This window comes from Leopardus geoffroyi, chromosome C1 (assembly GCF_018350155.1).
Source record: "Leopardus geoffroyi isolate Oge1 chromosome C1, O.geoffroyi_Oge1_pat1.0, whole genome shotgun sequence".
In the NCBI taxonomy this organism is placed as follows: Eukaryota; Metazoa; Chordata; class Mammalia; order Carnivora; family Felidae; genus Leopardus; species Leopardus geoffroyi.
In genome coordinates this window covers 72,485,783-72,510,228 of record NC_059328.1, presented here as the reverse complement: position 1 = coordinate 72,510,228, position 24,446 = coordinate 72,485,783, and the positions used below count along the sequence as shown (strand labels likewise).

Genomic DNA, 24,446 nt, shown 5'->3' with positions numbered 1-24,446 from the left:
AATTGATAAACCTTTAGCTAGACTTATTAAAAAAAAAAGAAAATTGGAGTCAAATAAACAAAATCAGAAATGAAAGAGAAGAAATAATAACTGACACCACAGAAAAGCGTTATAACAGAATATTATGAAAATTATAAGCCAACAAAATTGGACAACCTACCAAAACTGAAGCATGAAGAAATAGTAAATTTGGACAGATGGATTACCAGCAATGAAACTGAATCAGTAATCAAAAACTCCAAACAAAAGTCCAGGACCAAATGGCCTGGCAGGCAGATTCTACCAAACACTTAAAGAAGAGTTAATGCCCGTTCTTCTCAAACTTTTCCAAAAAATAGAAACAGAAGGAAAGCTTCCAAATTCATTCTATGAGACCAGCATTACCCTGATACCAAAACCAGATGAAGACACTACAAAAAAAGAAAAAAAAAGAGAGAGAGAATCACAAGCCAATATCTCTGATGAACATAGATGTAAAAATCCTCAACAAAATATTAGCAAATCAAATCCAAAAATTACCACATTAAAATAAAAATTACCACAATCATTTAAAAAATTACCACAATTGAGATGTCTGGGTGGCTCAGTTGGTCGAGTGTCTTACTTTTGATTTTGGCTCAGGGTGTTATCTCACAGTTTGTGAATTCAAGCCCCGTGTTGGGTTCTGTGCTGACAGTGAGAAGCCTGCTTGGGATTCTGTCTCTCCCTCTCTCTGCCCCTTCCTCTCTCTCTCTCTCTCTCAAAATAAGTAAATGAACTTAAGAAAAAATCACCACAATCAAGTGGGATTTATTCCCGAGATGCAAGGTGGTTCAATATCTGCATATTAATTATTGTGATATATCATCTCAAGAGAAAGGATAAAAACCATATGATTGTTTCAATAGATGCAGAAAAAAACATTTCACAAAGTACAACATCGATTCATGAAAAAAAACCCTCAATGAAGTAGGTTTAAAGGGAACATACCTCAACATAATAAAGGCCATATATGAAAAACCCACAGCAAACCTCATACTCAGTGAGGAAAAACTGAGAACTTTTTTCTAAGGTCAGGAACAAGACAAGGATGTCCACTTTCACCACTTTTATTTGACATAGTTTTGGAAGTCCTAGCCACAGCAATCAGATAACAAAGAAATAAAAGGTATCCAAATCACTAAGGAAGAAGTCAAACTTTCACTATCTACAGATGATATAATGCTACATAGAGAAAACTCTAAAGACTCCACCAAAAACTACTAAAACTGACAAAGGAATTCAGTAAAGTTGCAGGACACAAACTTAATGTATAGAAATCTGTTGCACTTCTATGCACTAGTAATGATATAGAAGAAAGAGAAATTAAGAAAACAATCTCATTTATAATTGCACCAAAAATAATAAAATCCCTAGGAATACAGAAGTTAAGTTTTTTTTTAATTTTTTTTTTTACATTTATTCATTTTTGAGAGACAGAAAGAGACATAGCACAAGCGAGGGAGGGGCAGAGAGAGAGGAAGACACAGGATGAGAAGCAGGCTCCAGGCTCTGAGCTGTCAGCACAGAGCCCGACACGGGGCTTGAACTCACGAGCTGTGAGATCATGACCTGAGCCAAGGTTGGACGCCTAACCGACTGAGCCACCCAGGTGCCCCTAGAAGTTTTTAACCAGTGAGTTGGAAGACTTGTACTGTCAAAATTATAAAACATTGATGAAAGTAGTTGAAGGCAACACAAACAAGTGGAAAAATATTCCATGTTTATGGATTGGAAGGACAAATATTATTAAAATGTATGTATTACCCAAAGCAGCCTACAGATTTAATGCAATCCCTATCAAAATACCAACAGCATTTTTCACAGAACTAGAATGGATAAGACTAAAATTTGTATAGAAGTACAAAAGACCTCAAATAGCCAAAGCAACCCTGAAAAGAACAAAACTGGAGGTGTCACAATCCCAGACTTCTAGTATGCTACAAAGCTGTAGTAGTCAAAGCAGTATGGTACTGTCACAAAAACAGACGTATAGGTTAATGGAACAGAATTGAGTCCAGAAATAAACCCACCATTTTATGGTCAATTAAAAATTGGACAGCTACTTGCAGAAAATGAAACTGGACAACTTTCTTACACTATACATAAAAATAAATTTAAAATGGATTGATGACCTAAATGTGAGACCTGAAACCATAAAAATCCTGGAAGAAAGCATAGGCAGTAATTTCTCTGAAATTGGCCATAGCAATATCTTTCTAGATATGTCTCCTGAAGCAAGGGAAACAAAAGCAAAAATAAACTATTGACAGTACATCAAAATAAAAACCTTCTGCACGGCAAAGGAAATAATCAGCAAAATTAAAAGACAACCTACAGAAAGGGAGAATATATTTGCAAATGACATATCTGATAAAGTGTTAGTACAGAAAATAAAGAACTTATATAACCCAACACCAAAAAAACAAATAATCCAATTTAAAATTGGGCAAAAGACCTGAACAGATATTTCTCCAATGAAAATACACATATGGTGGACAGACACATGAAAAATGCTCAACATCATTCATAATCAAGGAAATTCAAATTAAAACCACAATAATATATCACCTCACACCTGTCAGAATAACTAAAGTTAAAAACACAAGAAAAAACAAGTGTTGGTGAGGATGTGGAGAAAAAGGAACCCTATTTCACTGTTGGTAGTAATGCAATCTGATGCAGCCACTGGAGGTTCCTAAAAAAGTTAAAAATAGCATTACCATAGGATCCAGTTATCACACGACTGGTTATTTATCTAAAGAATACAAAAACACTAAATTGGAAGGATATATACACTTTTTGTTTATTACAGCATTATTTATAATAACCAAATTATGGAAGCCTCCCACATGTCTATCAATAGACAAATGGATAAAGAAGAGGTGGTATATATATGTGTGGGTATCTACACACATAGTATACGTGTGTAGACATACAATGAAATATTATTCAGCCATAAAAAAGAATGAAATCTTGCCATTTGCAACATCGATGTTAAGTGAAATAGGTCAGAGAATGATAAATACCATATGATTTCACTCATATGTGGAATTTAAGAAACACACAAAGAACAAAAGGGAGAAACTAGAAAACAGACTTTTAACTATAGAGGGTAAATTGATGTTTACCAGAGGGGAGATGGGTGGGCAGATGGGTGAAATAGGTGAAGAGAATCAAGAGTACACTTGTCATGATGAGCGCTGAGTGATGTATAGAATTATTGAATCACCATATTGTACACATGAAACTAATATAACACTATATGTTAGCTATAATTGAATTTTAAAAAGTAATCAAATATCCAGTTTATGCCATGCATTCATTCTATAGATATTTACTGAGCAACTGCACTGTGCCAAGTAAGGTGCTAGGCTTGAGATTAGCTGAAATGCTCCTCAAGACGAACAGAACATAGTCTACTCTCAAAGAGCTTATACAAATTTATACATTTTTTAAAGTAATAATGAGTTTAAAGAAAACAATGAAGATCTATGAGAGTTCACAAAATCTGCCTTCTGTAGAATGTTGTCAGTAAATAGTTTCTTTAGTGATGCTGAAAAATCCAGAATGCCAGATACATCTTTCTCCCTATGAAATAAAAGTACTCCAATTAAAAAAAAAAAAAAAAAAAATCTCAGGGCACCTGGGTGACTCAGTCGGTTGAGTCCGATTTCAATTCAGGTCATGGTCTCACAAAGTTCAAGAGTTTGAGCCCTGAATCAGGCTCTGTGCTGACAGCTCAGAGCCTGGAGCCTGCTTTGGATTCTGTGTCTCCCTCTCTCTCTGCCCCTCCCTTGCTCTCTCTCTCTCTCTCTCTCTCTCACACACACACACACACAAATAAGTAAATATTTAAAAAAAAAATGGATCTCTTTATCACCTGCTCAAAAGATTTCAAATATCTTTATGTGCCTGGGTGCTTTTCATCTTCCTTATAGAATCTTATTGATGGAAGCTTTGAGAGAGATTATGGAATTTTAGTACTGGAATGTACGAGAGGGATTATCTAGTCTATCCTCTGTTTTTTAGAATTGGGAAGATGAGACCCAAACTGGTTCCATGACCTGCTTCATAAATGAATATCTAAACTAGAACTTAAATCTTTAGTAATCTATAAATACCATCCTTTTATTTTCCTCAGTTTTAGGTACAGAGATTTTGGTGCAAGAAGGGTTTGATGGGAGGCATCACACAACAGATTTTCTGACTTTAATTTTGTTTTCATATAGAATCCATGCAAAAAACAAAAACAAAAACTCAAGACATGAGATCTGCATGAAAGAATGCAGAACTAATTCAATGCTTTATATGTGGGGGAAAATGTGCTGTGATTATAAGCATATACTCTTTTCTGTGAATGATCTTGCTAGTTTATTAGAGTTTTAGGGAGAGCTTACAGTTCAAATGTTTTGCAGCACAAGTGTCATAGCAGGAGAATTTCTCTCATTTCTCATCCAACTTATATCTTTAATAATTTAAGAAATTCAGCCAAGATTAGGTGTTAGCCCTATGTTGATACTTACTTTATCACCTTTGATTTATTGTCATGAGACTCATTCAAAAGAGCGGGATAATGTAAACAACAGATGCCAGGCAGTTTAGTGCAGAGAGGACAGTATCACTTGCCTTTCTATTCTCAAGCTTCTCATAACATAAGTGTGAGTAAAAGCATCTGTTGAGGAGACATTCCAGGCATGTTCTTTTAATTATTGCCAGACGATCCTGAGGCAGAACTTCATTCTAACTTTTTATTTAATGACTCCATGTATGATCCAAGGAAGTAAGAATCAGGTGGTTGTTAGGGAAATGTCAGAGACTGAAATCCCTGTTTGGATACTGAGAAGACCATTGAGTTATATATTTTAGAAAACCTGTATATCCAAATGCCAAGAGTCTGAAATGGAGGAACTGATGTCACAATAAACTATTGTCCAATCAGGAGCCTCTAAAATAATGAAATGTTTGTCTATATTCTAAATTTAACTGACTATATAAAATATTCCACATTATTTATTAATGTCTGGCATGTATTATATTCTCAAATAATGTTTGTTGACTATATGAATGAATGAATTTATTTTAGGGCATGTCTATACTTTTTAAAGTGTTAATGAATACAGGCTTTCTGTATAATTGGCTTTTCTTTAGTAAGTCACCAGTGTTTATAGATAGTTTATCTTCACTTTTCAGAAAATTTAAATTAATAAAGTAATTAGGCACAGTCTTAGCTTCAAAGACAATAGATAACACAGATGAGTAATCATTTTTTTTATTTACTTGTACATCATTCCAAAAAATATTGAGAGCTATCTATCTCCTGTATTCAGTAACAGGTATGATTTAGCATAAGTGCTGTGCTATATGGTTTATTCATTTGGTTTATTTGAATTCTTGGGCACTAGATATTGATGTAGTGATTATGTCTGCATGTAGTATTAGTGTACCTTACTTAAAAAAATTTTGCTTAAAGAATGTTTTGTAAAGTCAGTCAAATACTCTGGAAAACAAATTATAATAAGCTATAAATTTTTTGCTGGCAAAGTGTCCTCAGTTTTTGGTGAGCTTGAAAACTTTCATTCCCTATCTATCAAGAAAAGATTTATCACTCAGGACAAAGGGAAAGGGATGAACATCTCACTTCAGTTACTGTCTCAGAGTGTCTCCCTCAGTTGCATATGGGATACATTCCAAATACTGTTTTCTTATTCTTTGGACTTGCAAGCCAATCCCCAGAAAACATATATATGTAAAGAACAATTTCCTCCCTTTTATTTAAACAACATTAAGCATTCAGTTGAATGTAAGGATGATAACAGTCATTACCCAAGCATTAAAAGTAGGCTCAACATCACTTATCACTCATCATCAGGGAAATACAAATCAAAACCATGATGAAATATCACCTCACACCTGTCAGAATGGCTAAAATTAACAGCACAAGAAACAACAGGTGTTGGCAAGAATGTAGAGAAAGGGGAACCCCTCTTGCACAGTTGTGGAATGCAAACCAGTACAGCCACTCTGGAGAACAGTATGGAGTTTCCTCAAAAAACTTAAAATAAAAGTACCTAATGACTCAGCAGTTGCACTATTAGGTATTTACCCAAAGAAAACAAAAATAGAGATTTGAAGGGGTACATGCACCTCGATGTTTATAGCAGCATTATCAACAATAGCCAAACTATGGTGAGAACCCAAATGTCCATTGACTGATGAACGGGTAAAGAAGATGTGGCATATATGTACAATGGAATATTACTCGACCATCAAAAAAGAATGGAATCTTGTCATTTTCAATGATGTGAATGGAGCTAGAGTGTATTATGCTAAGGGAAATAAGTCAGTCAGAAAAAGACAGACACCATAAAATTTCACTCATATGTGGGAGGGAAATGAGTGGAAGGAAGATGGGCTAGATGGGTGATGGTTATTAAGGAGGATGCTTGTTGTGATGATCACTGGGTATTGTATGTAAGTGACGAATCATTGAATTCTACTCTTGAAACCAGAATTGCACTGTATGTTAACTAAAAAAGTTAAAAAAATCATGAAACAATAAAACTAGGCTTAAGGTGTGTACCTTATAGCTACACTACTAACACATATCTTGTCAAAGGAAAGATTTAAAAAGGAAATCTGCCTTTACTGATTCAGACATACTCTTAGTTATTTCTAATCTTTTCATGAATAAAGGTCAGTTTTATAGACCAACAATAGTCATGTATTTAGCATACTTTCAGTGCCTATGTATGGACTCACTGATACTTTGCAGTAATTCCATGGCCCTCAGTGGACTGAGACTTATATTTAGGGAAACCTGTGAGCACAAGTTGGATATTCCACAAGCAGACTGCTGCAATGGCATTTTGCTGCAGGGTATTTATTAGTAAGTAACACTTGAGGAAAGAGGAAGAGGATGTATGATTGAATAGATGGAGAAGTCAAATTGATGGGGTCCTACTTAAATCTTAGCCATCCCTACAGAAAACTCTGGATCTTTCATAACCTATCTTGTTGGGCTGAATGGCTGGGCTTTTGTACTCTAACTCAAGTACTCTAACTCATAGTATAAGGGCCACCATGGAACGGGTGTGTCTTTGGTCAAGAAGGCCCTCTGAAGCTGATGACAGCTTGAGCAGTACCTTCTTCCTTGATGGAGTATCTGGGTGGCCCATATTGATGTTCACCACAGTGCACTCCTTGTGTTACTTGGATTGATTTCATATCCTTTCAGGTAGATGCTCCTATCTTCCTGAAGGAAAACTTTTAGAAAAGGAGTGAGAGGTACAAATTATAGCCCCTACTGCATCTAGTTTTAGGACCACAAATGATATCAATCTTCCCCCTCTTTCTGATGATCAGGGTAAATTAACTATACCACAATGGTGACTTTTCCTTGCTTTCTGGTGCTCAGATACAGAGAACTTGAAGTGCTCAAGGGGCAGACAAACCTTGCAGTTCAATGGAACTTTTACTGTATCATCTGATAAAAATATGTCCTCTTTGGGCACTAGGACCTCTATTCCAGCAGAGCTTACATTTTGTGGGATGGAAAGTACAGGCAGAGATGTTGGGGGTGGTAGTAAGTAGGATTAATTCTGCTTTCACCCCTTGGTTCCAAGACCAATGAATATTTCCTGTTTGAGACCCAGTACCACATAACTGTCTTTGATTCAGTGTATATACTTTTTCATCCTTTGAGTGATGCTTTATCATTAAAAGGTGTCACCTCCTTGTTGGCACTTTAACTGCTCCTTTAGCAGGCTATTCCAATGCTCTGTCAGATTGGAAGCTTCTTGTAGTCATGTGATATAACTATTAAATCCCATGAACATAGGCCCACTGTCAGAACTTTTTTGCTATAAAGTGGGTGTCGTGCTCTGACACAATTTTGGGGGGTCTTGTAAGACAGATATTTTGTAAGATATCAGATACCGCTGCTAATTGAGGCCTGAGGGTAGGAAAGCAACCTACTCCCAGAGTATGTCATTTCTGTTAGAATAAATCGTTGACCTTTCCCGAGTGAACTTGCCCCCCAAGTAGCTGATTGTTCTCCTCAAAGAATGGCATCATTTTATAGGCACAGTGTTGTTCTTTGTTGTTTGCAGTGTGACTATTCAGTGGCAGCAGTAATTAATTTAGCCTTGTTAAATGGGAACCCATGATGTCAGGCTCATGCATACACTTACCATCTCTCCCACCATGCCCATTTCATTCATATGCCCATTATCCAGCACCATGATGACTAATGACCAAGACTTGCTGATGTCAACTTTCCAAATCATTCTGTATCCTTCCAGTAATTCTTCCATGTTTGACCTTCTCTAGTAGGCATTAACATTTGATACAAATGTTTTGTCTAATGTGCCCATCTAAACACCTCATTCTCATATCTCATTCCCAGTGTTAGTCTCCTTCCTTTCAAGTGCCTAACCCACCAGCTGGGTCACTCACAAATACCCACTAGTCTGTATATATTCTAACCTGAAGCCACTTCTCCTTCCCACAAGGTGGATGGTCTGGGGCACTCCCAGAAATTCTGCTCATTACAAATATTCCATTGTCATTGCCTTTTAAGACACTTTCAACTGAAGCTATAGTGCATCTTCTATCCGTTTTTGGTTCTCAACTACATACTATCTTAGTTCAGACTGCTATAAGGAAATACCACAGTCTGGGTGGCTTAAACAACAAACGTGTTTCTCACACTTCTGGAGGTTGGAAAGTCCAACATCAAGGCACTGACCAGATCCAGTGATTGGTAAGGGCCCTCTTCCTGGTTTGCAGATGGCTGTCTTTTCAGTATGTCCACACATGGTATAGAGAAAAAGGGCTAGTTCTCTTCTTCTTATAAGGACTTTCATCCCATCCCAGGAGCTCCACTATCATCACCTAATTACCTCCCAAGAGCCCTACCTCCAAATACCATCCCAATGGAGCTTTAACATATGAATTTCGAGGGGACACAAGCATTCATTCCATAGCATTAAGACTACCCATCCATAAACCAAGTTTGGACTTTTTCCTTCTCAAGCAGCTGGACATAAGGGTTCTCCTAGATAGCCAAAGGTGTCTGCTGAAAAAGAGTTTGGGGATCTAGACCACTTCTTCATTCAGTTCGCCTGTACCTCTGTTGTGCTCATGTTCCATCCCACAATGCACTGGAACCATTTATCTTCTGTCTGATACGACAGCTTATGACAGATCCAGATGCATCGTCATTTGGTCACATGGTTAGGTGCTCAGTCTCTACCCCAGCCTAGTAGCATGCTAGAATTTGATTTTCAAAACGCAAATAATTCTCTGTTGCAAATGGCATGGCCTTGCCTCAAAACCCAAGGAGCCTGTTATGTCCTTCCTATCACAGCTTGCTGTGAGCTCTACATGGCTTCCTTTCCCACTTCTAATGTTTCTAAAACCATAGGGTCTGCCTAGTCATATGGCCCAAGTGGCAAAGCTGCTTACCTCAAAGCGTAGACCCACTACAGGACTTTTCACAATCTCTTGAGGTACGTGCAAGGGTATTAAATCCTATATCGTTGAAGAGTGCTCCCAAACTAATAAACTCTTTCATATCTATTTTTTGTTATATTTATGTTTTTTTATATTATGTCATGGCTCCCTTGATTAAGTACCTCTAAAATTGGGTTCCCACATACTCTCCCAGCTCCTACCAGTATACATTGGCTGGATCTTTCATTTCTTTGGCGTATGGTCTGTTCCTCCTATATCAGACATGGCAAGTTCCAGATGGATTATACTGTGACTTACCCCTAGTTATTGGCATAATGGCCAAAAGAGGATGTATAGACAAAGCCTAATTGGGGTACACATTTTCTATAGGAGAGACTACTAGCATTAAGAAGTAGGCCATTTCTGTAAGCTCATAGAGTTCGAAGGAGTCTGGTGATTCAAAATCTTCAGGGACCTCTATACAGGTGTCCCCATGACAAGTGTCAGGATCCCATTTTTTTTTCCCCAGCCAAGACCCTGACCTTGTTCTAATAGGCTTGTCTTGGTTAGAGATTTTACTTTCCCTAGAGTTTGATCATTCTGTTAAATCCTAGGCTTTTACTCAGTTTTTCTGTCCTTCCACTGGAGGAAATAAGAGTCCAAACAACCCTTTAGGGAGCTCTGGGGCATATATGGCCCATCAGAGTAATCCCATATTAGGCAAAAATGGACATGCCTTCATACTCTCACTTTAATCTTTGGATGTAGGCCTCTCTGCTGAAGCCTAGACTTTGAAGAAGTTGATTACAGCAGCAAGATCTTCTTAAAGGGCTGTGTGGGCAGCTCATCTCTATTTCCATCACTACTGCTCTATCTAATTTGTTTAGTCATTCACTCAATACATATTTATTAATTATCTTCTCTATTCCAAGAGTGTGCTAGGTATAAGGGACACAGTATTAGATAAGGCATTATCCTTGCCTTGTAGAGCAATGCAGACTAATGAACATATAGAGCACACAGACAAATGAACTTGAGGTTACAGACAGTTTCCTGAATGGTAAAGGATGAGGCAAATGAGCTAAAGTAGCTTACTCCAAGTCACAGTGTCAAATAACTACCTCCTTAGCTTATAGATTTCATTTGAAAATAGGGGTGAAGTGATCCAAAGGTTAGTTTTTTAGGAACAGTGATGTGTTTCCAAACAAACAGAAAAGGTTCATTCATGTTTATCAGGTCATAAAATTACTCCTAAATGAAACGTCCTGAAAAAATTATAGAGAAAAAAAATAGACAATATCCTCCTTTTGACCATATACTTTCCATGTATAGTCAACTCCATAAGTTTTCTTTTTTTCATCCTGTTTTCTAAATGTTATTGTTCTTGGCCTTTCCTTTTCTCAGTCCACGTACTCACTTTGGTGACTTATCTACTCTCCAGGTCTTTACTGTCTATTTGCTGATTATTCACAAATAATAATAATAATAATAATAGTAAATAAAATAAATAAAAATAATAATAGTCCTTAGCTCTAGACTTGCATACTTCATTGTGCAGTGAATATTCCCATCAGAATGTCCAGTATATATCTCCTATTCATCGTATCTAAAAAGGAATTCCTCTTTCTTATCCAGATAGATTACACACACTTTATTTCCACTTTTCTATAAATTCCCCATATCTGTCCAGGCTGACGACAGTCTGTATTTTCATTGTTTTGGACAAATATGTGAAGGTATGGGAATTTAAAATGGAGAAATAAATATTAGATATAGAAGTACATTTTCCCACATAGTGCTTAAAGTTGTCATTTTCATATCTGACCAGTCTTCAGTTTCTCCTACCCTGGAAATTTTGTACTAGGGTGCATCATGTAAGATTACCAATTTTTAAGGTAAAAACAAAATATCAGCAATTTCATATAGTACACCTGAGTACTACTACTTTTTTGGGGTAAGATGACTTCTAAAATTTTTATTTTTAAACAGAGAGTACACACTAATGCAAACATTGAAGCTAATATGTTTCTAAGATGAAACAGAGCTATATCATAGAGAATTTGTCTTATATATAACATTTTCAAGTGAATTTAAACAGCTTTGGGGGCTGAGATTTTTTTTTTATCTTGCAAATGCAATCCTTTCCACACTGAAAATTTGAAACAATGTAGACAAGTTCTAAACCACTGTTAAGGCGCAATTATTAAGTCTAAGAACTTCGTACAAAATTTTTTTTTAACATTTTAGTTTCAACTAGGAAATACTCTAATTTTATATGTCTTTAGTGAACAAGTAGGATGTGGTTACTTTAAAAAATGGCACTAGTGTACTTTAGAGTTTCTACTGACTTTTGGAAAAAAATAATAACTTCTTTTCAGCTCGAACAAGTGATTTATTGCACACGAGGCTTTTTGGCCTTTTGAATTTCCGCTTTAGCTAACAAAATCTTTAAATAGACTATTATGTATCCTATTTTATAAGAAGTGAAGTGTTTTCAGTTTGTATAGAGTTGTCCAGCTCTTGACACGCAGCATGTTTTGGGTTCTAGGCTTTGTCATTTTCTTTAATGTGTGTAAGATGTGGAATCAGTGTTTTGAAACTTTTTAATGAAAATTCTTGGCCAAAAAGGTATAAATTGCTGATAATTCTTATAAATGAAGGCTATGGCTTCAGTTACTTGTTTGTAGTTCCCTTAAATATCCAAGAGAAATTATTTGGGCTCTGTGGGCTATACAGTATCTGTCACAACTACTCTGCCTTCGCAGAGCAAATGTGGCCATAGAACATAGGTTAATAATGGACATTGCTGTGTTTCAGTAAAACTTATTTACAAAAAGAGTTAGCCAGTCTTTGGAGTCACTTTGCTGACTACTACTTTATCTGAAATTCTATATACTTTATCTTCTTGTAATATTTTTACTATATACTTTGTATTTTAGTTATTAGCCCTTTCTAAATTGACTAGTATAGTGTCTTATACTTGGTAGATAATAAATAACTGATGAAGTAAGAATGAAATTTTATACATTTCATCTTTGGGAAAATGTACATCATTCCGACAACACTAATTTAGAATTTTTTTTCTCCAGAAGTGTATAGCTTGAAAATAGATATAAGAAACTAAAGAGGGAATCCTGGGTGGCTTAGTCAGTTAAGCATCCTATTCTTGATTTCGGCCCAGGCCATGATCTCAGTGTTGTGAGATGGAGCCCCAAGTCAGGCTCCGTGTGGAGCATGAAGCCTGCTTAAGATTCTCTCTCTTTGTGTGGAGGTTCCTCAAAAAATTCAAAATAGCACTACCCTGTGACCCAGAAAGAGCACTACTAGGAGTTTACCCAAGCAATACAGGAGTGCTGGTGCATAGGGACACATGTACCCCAATGTTTATAGCAGTGCTTTCAACAATAGCCAAATTATGGAAAGAGCCTAAGCATCCATCAGCTGATGAATGGATAGAGAAGATGTGGTTTATATATAAGGGAATGCTACTTGCCAATGAGACAGAATGAAATCATGCCATTTGCAGCAATGTGGATAGAACTGGAGGATAAGTCTGTCAGAGAAAGATGTCATATGTTTTCACTCATATTTGGATCTTGAGAAATTTAACAGAAGACCATGGGGGAAGGGAAGGGGAAAAGAAGAGTTACAAACAGAGAGGGAGGGAGGCAAACCATAAGAGACTCTTAAGTACAGAGAACAAACTGAGGGATGATGGGGGGTGGGGGAAAGGGAAAAATGGGTGATAGACATTGAGGAGGGCACTGTTGGGATGAACACTGGGTGTTGTATGTAAGCCAATTTGACAATAAATTATATTTAAAAAATTCTCTCTCTTTCTTCCTCTGCCACCACCCTACTCATTCTCTCTCTCTGTCTCTCTCTCATACTCTCAAAATAAATAAACATTTATTTAAAAAAAAAAAAACTAAAGAAAACTAGTGGGAAGAATCAGAGGTTTTTTTTTAATTTTTTAAAAGTTTTTTTATTTATTTTGAAAGTGAGTGAGAGAGAAAGGGAACTGGGGAGGGAAAGAGAGAAAGGGAGAGAGAATCCCAAGCAGGCTCCACACTGTCAGCACAGAGCCTGACACAGCTCAGACCCACGAAATGCGAGATCATGACCTGAGTTGAGATCAAGAGTTGGATGCTTAAATGAGTGAGCTACCCAGGCACGTCAAGACTCAAAGTCTTAATAAATTATTTATGTTCTCCTAATTTACGTTTCATTAAAGATTCCCTATGGACAAGGATGTAAGTCTGTGAACTGCCTATTTTCCAGTGAGAACCTATCTCTTCCAAGTATGCCCTTTTGATGGACTGCACCTTCTAATACTTAAATCAGGAGTGACAAACTCAAATGCCCTACTGGGAGCAGGCAGGTAGTATAAGTAAAATGGATCAGGTATAAGAGATAAGAGCAGTTGGTATGGACTGTGGTGAACTAAAGAGAGCATCTAGGGGCGCCTGGGTGGCGCAGTCGGTTAAGCGTCCGACTTCAGCCAGGTCACGATCTCGCGGTCCGTGAGTTCGAGCCCCGCATCGGGCTCTGGGCTGATGGCTCAGAGCCTGGAGCCTGTTTCCGATTCTGTGTCTCCCTCTCTCTCTGCCCCTCCCCCGTTCATGCTCTCTCTTTGTCCCAAAAATAAAAAATAAATAAAAAATAAAAAAAAAAAAAAGAGAGCATCTAAGTAGCAACTGCTACTTAGATTTGTCTAGTATTTGCCTTTGAGAATGCTTGCCTACAAGCAAGCTAGGTCATCTGAAATTAGGAATCTTATAAATCTTTATATATAAAATCTTTTTTATAAAAAATCTCTGGATTTTTAAATCTTAGCACCTAATTCAGTTTCTGTTAATTAATAAGTAAGTGCTGTGAGCTAACCAGAATAGTTCTGTAGGTGATATCTTTCTGGTATACATAGTCAATATTGGGATATGTCAAATGGTCCTACTCCATTCACTCACCTGGGTTATATATATATATATATGTGTTAGGAAAAGGTTTTTTTTCCCCAGAATCAATACTAGTCTGTGTTCAGGTTCTGCTAGTTTGTTTACTCTCTCACTAATAGTTATATTTCATTGTTGTGCTCAGATGTGATTAACTGCCCATTGATCTCTGATTGTCTCAGAGTGGAAGTGTCAATGCTCTAAAATTAATAACCATAGAAATAAATTATTAGATCACTTCCAACTGGATATAACCGCTAATATTAGTGTAGTGTTTAAGAATGTAGATCTGTACTGTCCAATAGGTATATGCCAGTCACAAATGTCACTTAACATTTTTCAGTAGCCATATTTAAAAAGATAAAAAGAAGCAGATGAAATTGATTTTAGTAATATTTTATTTAAGCCAGTATCTCTGAAGCATTATCATTTCAATATGTAACCAACTTAAACAATGATTTGAGTTTTTCTTTCTTTTTGTAGTAAATCTTCAAAATCTGATATCTTTACATTTACAGCACATGTCAGTTTTGACCAACTACATTTCAAGTGCTCAATAACCACTTAAACTCATCTATACTATTTAAACTCATTGACCTCAGCAAGATATTTAACTCATTGTCTTTTCTGTAGGGGCATCAGGATAATACTATCAAATATGATTGTTGTGAGGATTAAATCAGGCACATAAGGAGTACTTAACATATGTTAGTATATCCTTGATCACCAGATAGCTTGACAGGTAGGTAGGTAGGTATACACAGGTAAGTGGATAGGTATGTAGGTAGAGAGAGAGAAGAGATTGATATGGATAATGATACAAATATATGTGGATAAAATTATGCCTCATGTATTAACTTCAGTTAGCTTCAATACATCAAATTGTTTTTTCATGATTTAGGTGCCTTCTATATACTAATGCATATTATTGTACAATAATCTATTTAAGCAGGGTCTTTGCTTGGTAGCTATTGAAAAAGAAAATGCTTCATACATCTTTAAATAATAGTAGAAAATAACTTCATAACTGAAAACAGGAGAAGGATTATGCTGTTGTTGTAAAACTTGTCCTGTTATTCTGTGTGTTTTCTATCCTGCTTGAAGTAGAATTCATAAAGACAAGGTGGATGAACACGGAGCCTTGTTCACTCTGAAACAGTATTATGATTGCTTTCTTTCATCTCTTTCAGCACACTAATTCATTCTTCACTCAAGCGGTTTACTCTGTCTTCTCTTGCCTACTGACCTCTTCTTATTCTTCAGCTTTCAGATTAGATGTCGAACTTGAGGTTTACCCTGACCATCTTTCCATAGGTCTTCTCTTTCGCTCTCTGCCTGGGCATCATAGTTGTTTCCTTTATGAGCCAATATGATTTGTAATTATTCATTTTTTAATTTAATTGTTTTTGTCTCTGTGTAAGACTCTTTTGCCTTATGAGGGCAGGGCCTAGGTCTGCTAATGAAATTTCAGCAAAGCAATGTAGTACCTGGCACAGAGCAGGCACAAAATATTTCTTGAATGACAGTGAATTAATGAATGGGCATGTCATGGTATTAGAAGCTTTCAAAGAAGTCACAGAAAGGATTTCTTCAGCTGATATACTCACATCAAGAAGCTATGGAAAAACCGCAGCACAGCACAGGCCTGCCACCCCTTAGACATTCATATATATTTGTTGATTGAGTGAATAGATTAATTTTGGATGTGAAGTCATAGGTTGGACATCTATACTAGGAAGAATTTCATTCTAATATAAAATTTAGGATAAGTTAGAAGGAAACATATTGATTACAGGTGATGTAAAACCAAGATGCTGTAATAGCAATGCAATAAATGTGTATTTTCTGTTACATTTTTTTCCTAAAAGGGACCTGTCGGTTTACCTGGAGAAGTTGGGATTACTGGAAGCATTGGTGAAAAGGTAATTTCATTCATTTTTTTTAAGTAGTAAGAATGCCAGGCTAAAGTAAAAGGAGGTATTTGGTATTTGGTATTTTATGTTATTAATTAGAAATCACTCATAAGTTAAAATACATCACCTGTCCTGAATATCTTAAGTATATTGAATATAGCTAATAGCATATATGTTTCTAATTTTTAAAGGGCAGAGTACTCTTTAGGTTGTGATACTGTGCTCTGAAAAGATGAAACTGATGGTCTAGATCTATGATTAGACCATATTTAAATCTACTTTATCAGAGCAAGCCCCCTAAAGGAAGCCGTTTTGAAAGAGAATAAGTAATCACTACCTGCTCCAAGTCTCAGTCACAATCTCTTGCTGTCCACTTGGAATGCAGTATGCATTTATTCATGGATATTCCTGGCTATTGTAATGGAAATTGTAATTTGCTTAAAGATTACCTAAAATCATTACTTGGGAGTGATTTTCCATGTTGAGTTTCAAATTTAGGGAAGCTTTTTTTTTTTTTTTTTAATAAAAAGTAATTCTTTACTTGAAACCTCCAAGGGCATTTAAAATTTCTTTTATGGAATCTTATAATGGACTAGTAGATAATAACCCAAAAACTTTGACTCTTTGACTAAAACCTAACTTGCTGAATATAATTTGTAAACGCGATGGTCTAGTGCAATTACTACATGAGGCTACTTTGTGAATAATTAAGTGGAACCAGGACTAGAAGTAAATTAAAGAATATTCCAGTTATTTCCATCTGAATTTTTTTAGGTTCAACAAAGAATATATTTTCACCCTATCCACTGAATATTTCTTATATATTAGCTTACAAGTAAGTAAGTAGTTTATCTGGCACAACATTTAAGGCAGACAGTATCATAGATACAGAAACAATAGCAGTTCCTTAGCTTTCCTTTCTTAGAAGTATTTGAAACCAGTGGCTACTCCTTCCTTTTTTTTTTTCTTTTCAAGTTTTTATTTCAATTCTAGTTAGTTAACATACAGTGCAGTATTGGTTTCAGGAATAGAATTCAGTGATTCATCACTTACGTACAACACCTAATGCTCCTCACAAGTGCCCTCCTTAATAACCATTACCCATCTAGCTCATCTTCTACCCACCTCTGTCCATCAACCCTCAGTTTGTTCTCTATTGTTGAGTCTCTTATAGTTTGTTTCCCTCTCTCTTTTATTTTCCCTTCCCATATGTTCATCAGTTTCATTTCTTTAATTACACATGTAAGTGAAATCGTATGGCATTTTTCTTTCTCTGACTTACTTCACTTAGCATAATACACTCTAGTTCCATCCACATTGCTGCAAATGGAAAGATTTCATTCTTTTTGATGTTCTTTATTCGTCAGTCATTGGGTGGATGGACATTTAGGCTTTTTCCATAGTTTGACTATTGTTGATAATGCTATTGTAAACATCGATGTGCATGTATCCCTTCCAATCTGTATCTTTATATCCTTTGGGTAAATGCCTAATAATGCAATTGCTGAGTCCTCAGGTAGTTCTATTTTTAGTTTTTAAGGAATCTCCATGCTGTTCTCCAGAGTGGCTGCACCAGTTTGCATTCCACCAGCTGTGCAAGAGGGTTCCCCTTTCTCTACATCCTCACCAACATCTGTTGTTTCTTGTTAATTTTATCCATTCGAGAGATGTGAGATGGTATCTCATTGTGGTTTTGATTTGCATTTCCCTGATGATAAGTGATGTTGAGCATCTTTTCATATGTCTGTTAACCATCTGGACATCTACTTTGGAAAAATATCTATTCTTATCTTCTGCCCATTTCTTAACTGGATTATTTGTTTTTTGGGTATTAAGTTTGATAAGTTCTTTATAGATTTTGGAAACTAATCCTTTATCAGATATGTCAGTTGCGAATATCTTCTCCCATTCTGTAGGCTGCCTTTTAGTTTTGTTGATTGTTTCCCTTGCTGTACAGAAGCTTTTGTATATTGATGAAGTCCCAATAGTTCATGTTTGCTTTTGTTTCCCTTGCCTCCAGCAACACGTCTACTAAGAAGTCACTGTGGCTGAGGTCAAAGAGGTTTCTGTCTGTGTTCTCCTCTAGGATTTTGATTGTTTCCAGTCTCACATTTAGGTCTTTCATCCATTTTGAATTTATTTTTGTGTATGGTGTAAGAAAGTGGTCCAGCTGTATTCTTCTGCATGTTGCTGTTCAGTTTTCCCAACACCATTTGTTGAAGAGACTGTCTTTTTTCCATCGGATATTCATTCCTGCTTTGTTAACGATTGGTTACTTATGTGGTTGTGGGCCCATTTCTGGCTTTTCTATTGTGTTCCATTGATCTATGTGTCTATTTTTGTGACAGTACCATACTGTCTTGATCACTACAGCTTTGTAATACAGCTTGAAGTCTGGAATGGTGATGCTTCCAGCTTTGCTTTTCTCTTTCAGGGTTGCTTTAGCGATTTGAGGTCTTTTGTGGCTCCATACAAACTTTCAGATTGTTAGTTCTAGCTCTGTGAAAAATGCTATTAGTGTTTTGATTAGGATTGCATTAAATGTGTAGATTGCTTTGGGTAGTGTAGACATTTTAACATTGTTTGTTCTTCCAGTCCATGAGCATGGAATGTCTTTCCATATCTTTATGTCATCTTCAATTTTTTTCATAAGTGTTCTATAGTTTTCATAGTACTATCTTTTACCTCTTCGGTTAGGTTTATTCCTAGGTATCTTATTGTTTTTTGGTGTAATTGTAAAGGGATCAATTCCTTGATTTCTTTTTCTGCTGCTTTATTATGGTGTACAGAAATACAACAGATTTCTTTTTTAATTTTATTTTTATTTATTTTGAGAGAGAGAATACACACATGCATGCAAGTTGGGGAGGGGCAGAGAGGGGGGAGAAAGAGAATCCCAAGCAGGCTCTGTGTTGTCAGCACTGAGGCTGACATGGGGCTCGATCTCAACAACCATAAAATCAAAACCTGAGCCTAAATCAAGTCAGACACTTAACTGAGTGAAACACCCAGGCACCCCAGGAAATGCAACAGATTTCTGTATGTTGATTTTATATCTTGTGACTTTGCTGAATTTATGTATTAGTTCTAGCGATTTTTTGGTGGAGTCTTTTGGGTTTTCTACAACAGTATCATGTCTGAAAATAGTGAAAGTTTGACTTCTTCCTTGCAGATTTGGATGCCTTTTATTTCTTTTGTTGTCTGATTACTACGGCTAAGACTTCTGGTACTGAAATTTTTAAATTAAGTCACAGTCAACATATCTAAAATGTATCAATTTTCCCCCCACATTCAAATTGGCCTCTTCCCAATTATCTCATTTATTTCTATTAGTGTGTCTTATACCTATCTCAATTCTTCCAGTCTTCTGGAATAAAAAGAGTGAAATCCATACTTACTTTCCCTTTTCCTTCATTCTCTATGCCTAATCTTTTAGCATGACTTAGAGTTTTTTCTGTATAAGCTTTCTTTTTTTATATATATAAGCTTTCTTTTCTAACAGTCATTCCAAAGCTATCCCCTCAGACATACTCTTGCCAGTTTATCTTAAATTTACCTCCTGTCATATTTACCCTGCCCTTCCCTTTAAATCCTCTAATCCATCGCAGGTACTACAAGAGGACTAATTTTGATGGGCATGATGAAACATTTTTAAAAACCATTATTGGCCCCCTATTCCTGACCCTGTTAACTCCTCTACTTTACTGTCAAGGTACTACATAATCTTGGCTCAGTCAGTTCATCCAACAAATTTTCTAATATTCTCCAATATAAACCTTTCTCTCTCCCATCTCGTATATTACATACCTGTTCCAATTCCTATTCTCACTATTTTGTTGCTTTAGAATATCCTCTCCTCTTCCCTCTATTTATTCAAAGCCAAACTATAGGACTGAAATTCTTATCTCCTCCATAAAGTCTTCCCAGATTCCTCTAATCCTTCCTGATTTCTTCTCTTCCTGGACTTAGAATAAGCACCACACAATTTACAATTTAATTGTCCTCTAATTGATCACCTTTGTTAATGTCATGTCTTCAAATACTTGAGAGTAGACTCTAAGTCAAATTTCTGTTAGATCTCTCCAACTCTTGTACATTGAAAGTGCTTAATATATATTTATTGATTTTTGACAATCAGTAATAATATGACAAATACAAAATGAGCTAATTTCAAGAAATAAATATTTGTAATATTTTCATTCTCACTTAGTTTCTTCTGTGCAAAGTCAAATCTTCTGCACTAAGATTATGACAATCTTGGGAATTTTAATGTGAATCAGTTTAATTACTTTAATCTGCTATGACGTGTTTGATTATCCTGATCATACTTAATTGCTCAGGTAGGTTGACAGAACAGAAATAAAATTTTATTCAGTGGTTATAGAGATTAGTTAATTTTGACAATATTTTTGATACTTTTACTACTATTTTATATGTCGCAAAATGGTAAGCATTTCTCCTTACAAAGCAACAATACTTTTAGTATTTTATCCCTTGAAATATACCTTAGGGGGATTTTTATTGTATTAAAAGTCTAGCAACTTGAAGGTAAAGTGCAAAATTTGTAAATTAAAAAGTATTGGCAATTAAGGTAAGATATACATGTAAGGTATGATTCTGACAATTTCACTTAGCTCAATCATGACTGGTTAGCTTGCCTCAGTGTTTTTTTTTCTTTGTTTTAAAAGGGAGAACGTGGAAGTCCAGGTCCACAAGGTCCCCAGGGGGAAAAGGGTGTCATGGTAAGAGCTTAGTGATTTGAAATATATATTTCCAAAGAACATAGTAATTCCAGAGGTGGGATTGCCTTGAATGGAATTTAAGTAAGTGAAAATTTCTATTTTATAGTATATTTCCATTAGAATTTTCTTTTCCCTTAAACAGTTTACCTTTCAAATGCTGATTGGCACTAACAAGCATGCAAGTGAGTCTATCGTTTTAAGAGAAGAATTAAACTGCCATAAATTAGCTGAAATGGATGAAAAAGAAAATTCAATTAGGATTCTACTTTTCTTTCATTACTTATAGTTTATATGACACATATCATCACTGCCACTCGTCTATGAGTTTGTGGTCCTGAAGTAATTCTTTGATATATAAAAGATCAGAATCCGAATTCACCTTACTTTCTTGCACCTTTAAGGTAGTAATAGCTGACAGATGTTATATATAGATTGGTTTTTTTTTTAGTTTATTAAACAGTTTCTAAACATGACAGGAACTAGAACAAAAAAAAAATTTATAAAAGAATCTTGCTTTCCCAAAATATATCATAATAGATCTGGTGGCACATAATACTATATACAAATTTATTTTACCCAAGCTATTCTTTTTTTAAAAAATTTTTTTTAATGTTTATTTTTGAGGCAATGTGAGAGACAGAGGGCAAGCAGCGGAGGGGCAGATAGAGGGAGACACAGAATCCGAAGCGGGCTCCAGGCTCTGAGCTATCAGCCCAGAGCCAGACAAGGGGCTCGAACTCACAAACCATTAGATCATGACCTGAGCTGAAGTCGAACGCTTAACCAACAGAGCCACTCAGGCACCCCCCTAAATTATTCTTTAGTTTTAAACTCTGTATTGTCAGCAAAATACTATAAGATTATTTTCTTACCTATGTCCAATTGCTGTCAAGCAAAATATTTAACATACCCATTAGGTTAATCAATTTCAGGAATTATTGCCTACTAAGAAATTCTTTGAATTAGTATTAATATCATAAAAGGTGTGGTACTTCTAAAATTTGACAGGCTACACTATTTCTACACATTCACATTCCTTAATTATAGAATTCCCTGACCTCTGACACTGAAATGGTTTCATGGTCTATATAACATAACATATATCTATTCATAGCATAACAAAACCTACAGAATATAAGATGAATATTCTATTCTCAGTAGGTCATAATATATGATTCTGGTTTGAAAATTTCTTTCCTAGCCAAAGTGTTACTAATAAAAGGTTCACAGCTTCCCTGTAAACATTACTTATTTTTTTTTTTTAATGTTTATTTATTTTTGAGAAACAGAGACAGAACACAAGCAGGGGAGGGTCAGAGAGAGAGACACAGAATCCAAAGCAGGCTCCAGGCTCTGAGCTGTCAGCACAGAGCCTGATGTGGGTCTTGAACCCACAAACTGCAGGATTGTGACCTGAGCCAATGTTGGCCACTTAACCGACTGAGCCACCCAGGCGCCCAACATTATTTATTTCTATTATCTAACTGTGGAATATTTCCTATGGCCTTTTATATCTTTGATAGGAAAGAGATTTTATTACATTAACACCTTTTATTACTGTTTATAATTTACTGGTTTGTCTTCAATGAAAATTATCAGATAGAACAGAGACTTTATGTTTTTCATATTTTTACTCAAATTTTAGGGATATCCAGGTCCTCCTGGGGATCCAGGACCCATTGGTGCCCTGGGATTACCTGTAAGTACAGAAAAGACTTTATATTCCCTTCTAGGACATCTATTTAAATTTAATTGTATGATTTTAGTTATACTATATTTTTTGCTTTTATGCAAAATAAGTAATGTATAAATTGATGGAGGCCACTTCTCTCCCCAGTCAAAGCAAAACACCCCAGAATATGTCATGGTATCTTAAACTCCCTTGACTCTACTTGCTATATTATTTATCGCTCACTTTTAATAATTAGGACAATTCTGTAGTCTAAAACAAAAAGAAATTTAAACTTTCTTTTGAATAGCCATGTATAAGAAGACAGCGTCAGTTATCAAGCTTAGAAGTGAGCTTAAATAAACAAATCACAAACAAGTTCCAACATATTTTCCTTAGAAATTTGCAAATATTTTCAAATGACCAGATAAAAGTCGAAGAAAATATACCTTCGTTGAACAAATATTGAGTTTTGAAAATACTCCATTTGTGATATAGAGAAAGGTAATAAAATCATATCTGTAAAGAAATGAAGTTTGGCTTATCAAAATTTGACCGTTATCATCAACTTAAATATGAAAAAGATAAGCCTTAATAATCACCTCAACGGAGCTATTATCAGAAACGATTTATGTTGTTTTGTGAAGCTCCTGTTTTAAAGAGAGGCCTGATTTTCCAGTACACTGAGAGACATGTTATTGACTTCTAAAATTAGGAAGATTGGTGTTGATCGGTACAGTTGCCAATCTTTTTACTCACATAAGATAATAAATAAACCCAAGATTCTATAAAAGATCACTGTTTTTACCTACCTAATTTTATATAGATAAATAAATTTTGTTTTCTAATTGAGTCTTTATTGAAGACTATAAAAAAGTCATTGTAATTGACTTAGTAATAAGTAACAACTTAATCTTCATTACAGTCTATTTGTGGCATATTAATTTGGTGCATTTTGTGACTTTTCACGGTAACAGGAAAAATATATTTTTATGTGATGGATTATCATAAATGTCTAGAATCATGAGGAAAAAAATCCTGCAACAATAGCCATTGCTTTTTTGATGTACCAACTGACTTCACTGGCTAAATGGGTGTCTCTTTCCACTGTCACTCTATATGTGTTCCTCCTGAAAACAACTTAGAATACTGGGAGAGTGGAGAATATTGGGGAGGAAAGTATGGCATTTATTTCAGAAATAAAGGATATTTTTAAGGAGACTAACCAATTTTATTTTAAGAATTCCCAAGGTCATAACTACTATTTTGATAACATTCCTGTGAATTCTATAACTGATTTTTAAATGTTCAACATGTAGGGTCATGTGGGAGCAAGAGGACCACCTGGAAGTCAAGGTCCTAAAGGACAAAGAGTAAGTTATCTAATGCAGGAAGTACATTAACCTCAAAAAAAATGGCTTCATAATTGTGATGCATTCAGCAAAAATAGCTCCATGTCTTCTAGATTGTGCTTATTGGGTTTTTTTTTCCTTATTTTTATTAAATTAGATGAACTACCTACATTAATTTAAGTGTGACTCATAATCATCTGTACTGATAAAACCACACTTTTCCATTTTATCTTTTACAAATTTTACTAATTTACATAGAATTCTTCTTTCTTATTCTCAATTTCCAGTTCCACTCTTTGGGAAAATTATAAATGTGAAGATGTTTAAATAAATTATTCTTCTAC

At 35.5% G+C, this 24,446-nt stretch overlaps 1 protein-coding gene across 5 annotated transcripts in view; it reads left to right on the top strand.

Annotated features, from left to right (window-relative positions):
• Positions 1-24,446, top strand: part of COL24A1 (collagen type XXIV alpha 1 chain) — a 397,210-nt gene that overhangs the window by 214,719 nt on the left and 158,045 nt on the right. For all 5 annotated transcript variants that reach the window (XM_045478122.1, XM_045478119.1, XM_045478121.1 and 2 more), the window contains 4 exons: positions 16,295-16,348; positions 21,028-21,081; positions 22,727-22,780; positions 24,070-24,123. In XM_045478122.1, the coding sequence (XP_045334078.1) occupies positions 16,295-16,348; positions 21,028-21,081; positions 22,727-22,780; positions 24,070-24,123 (216 nt within the window). The remainder of the gene's footprint in view (positions 1-16,294; positions 16,349-21,027; positions 21,082-22,726; positions 22,781-24,069; positions 24,124-24,446) is intronic.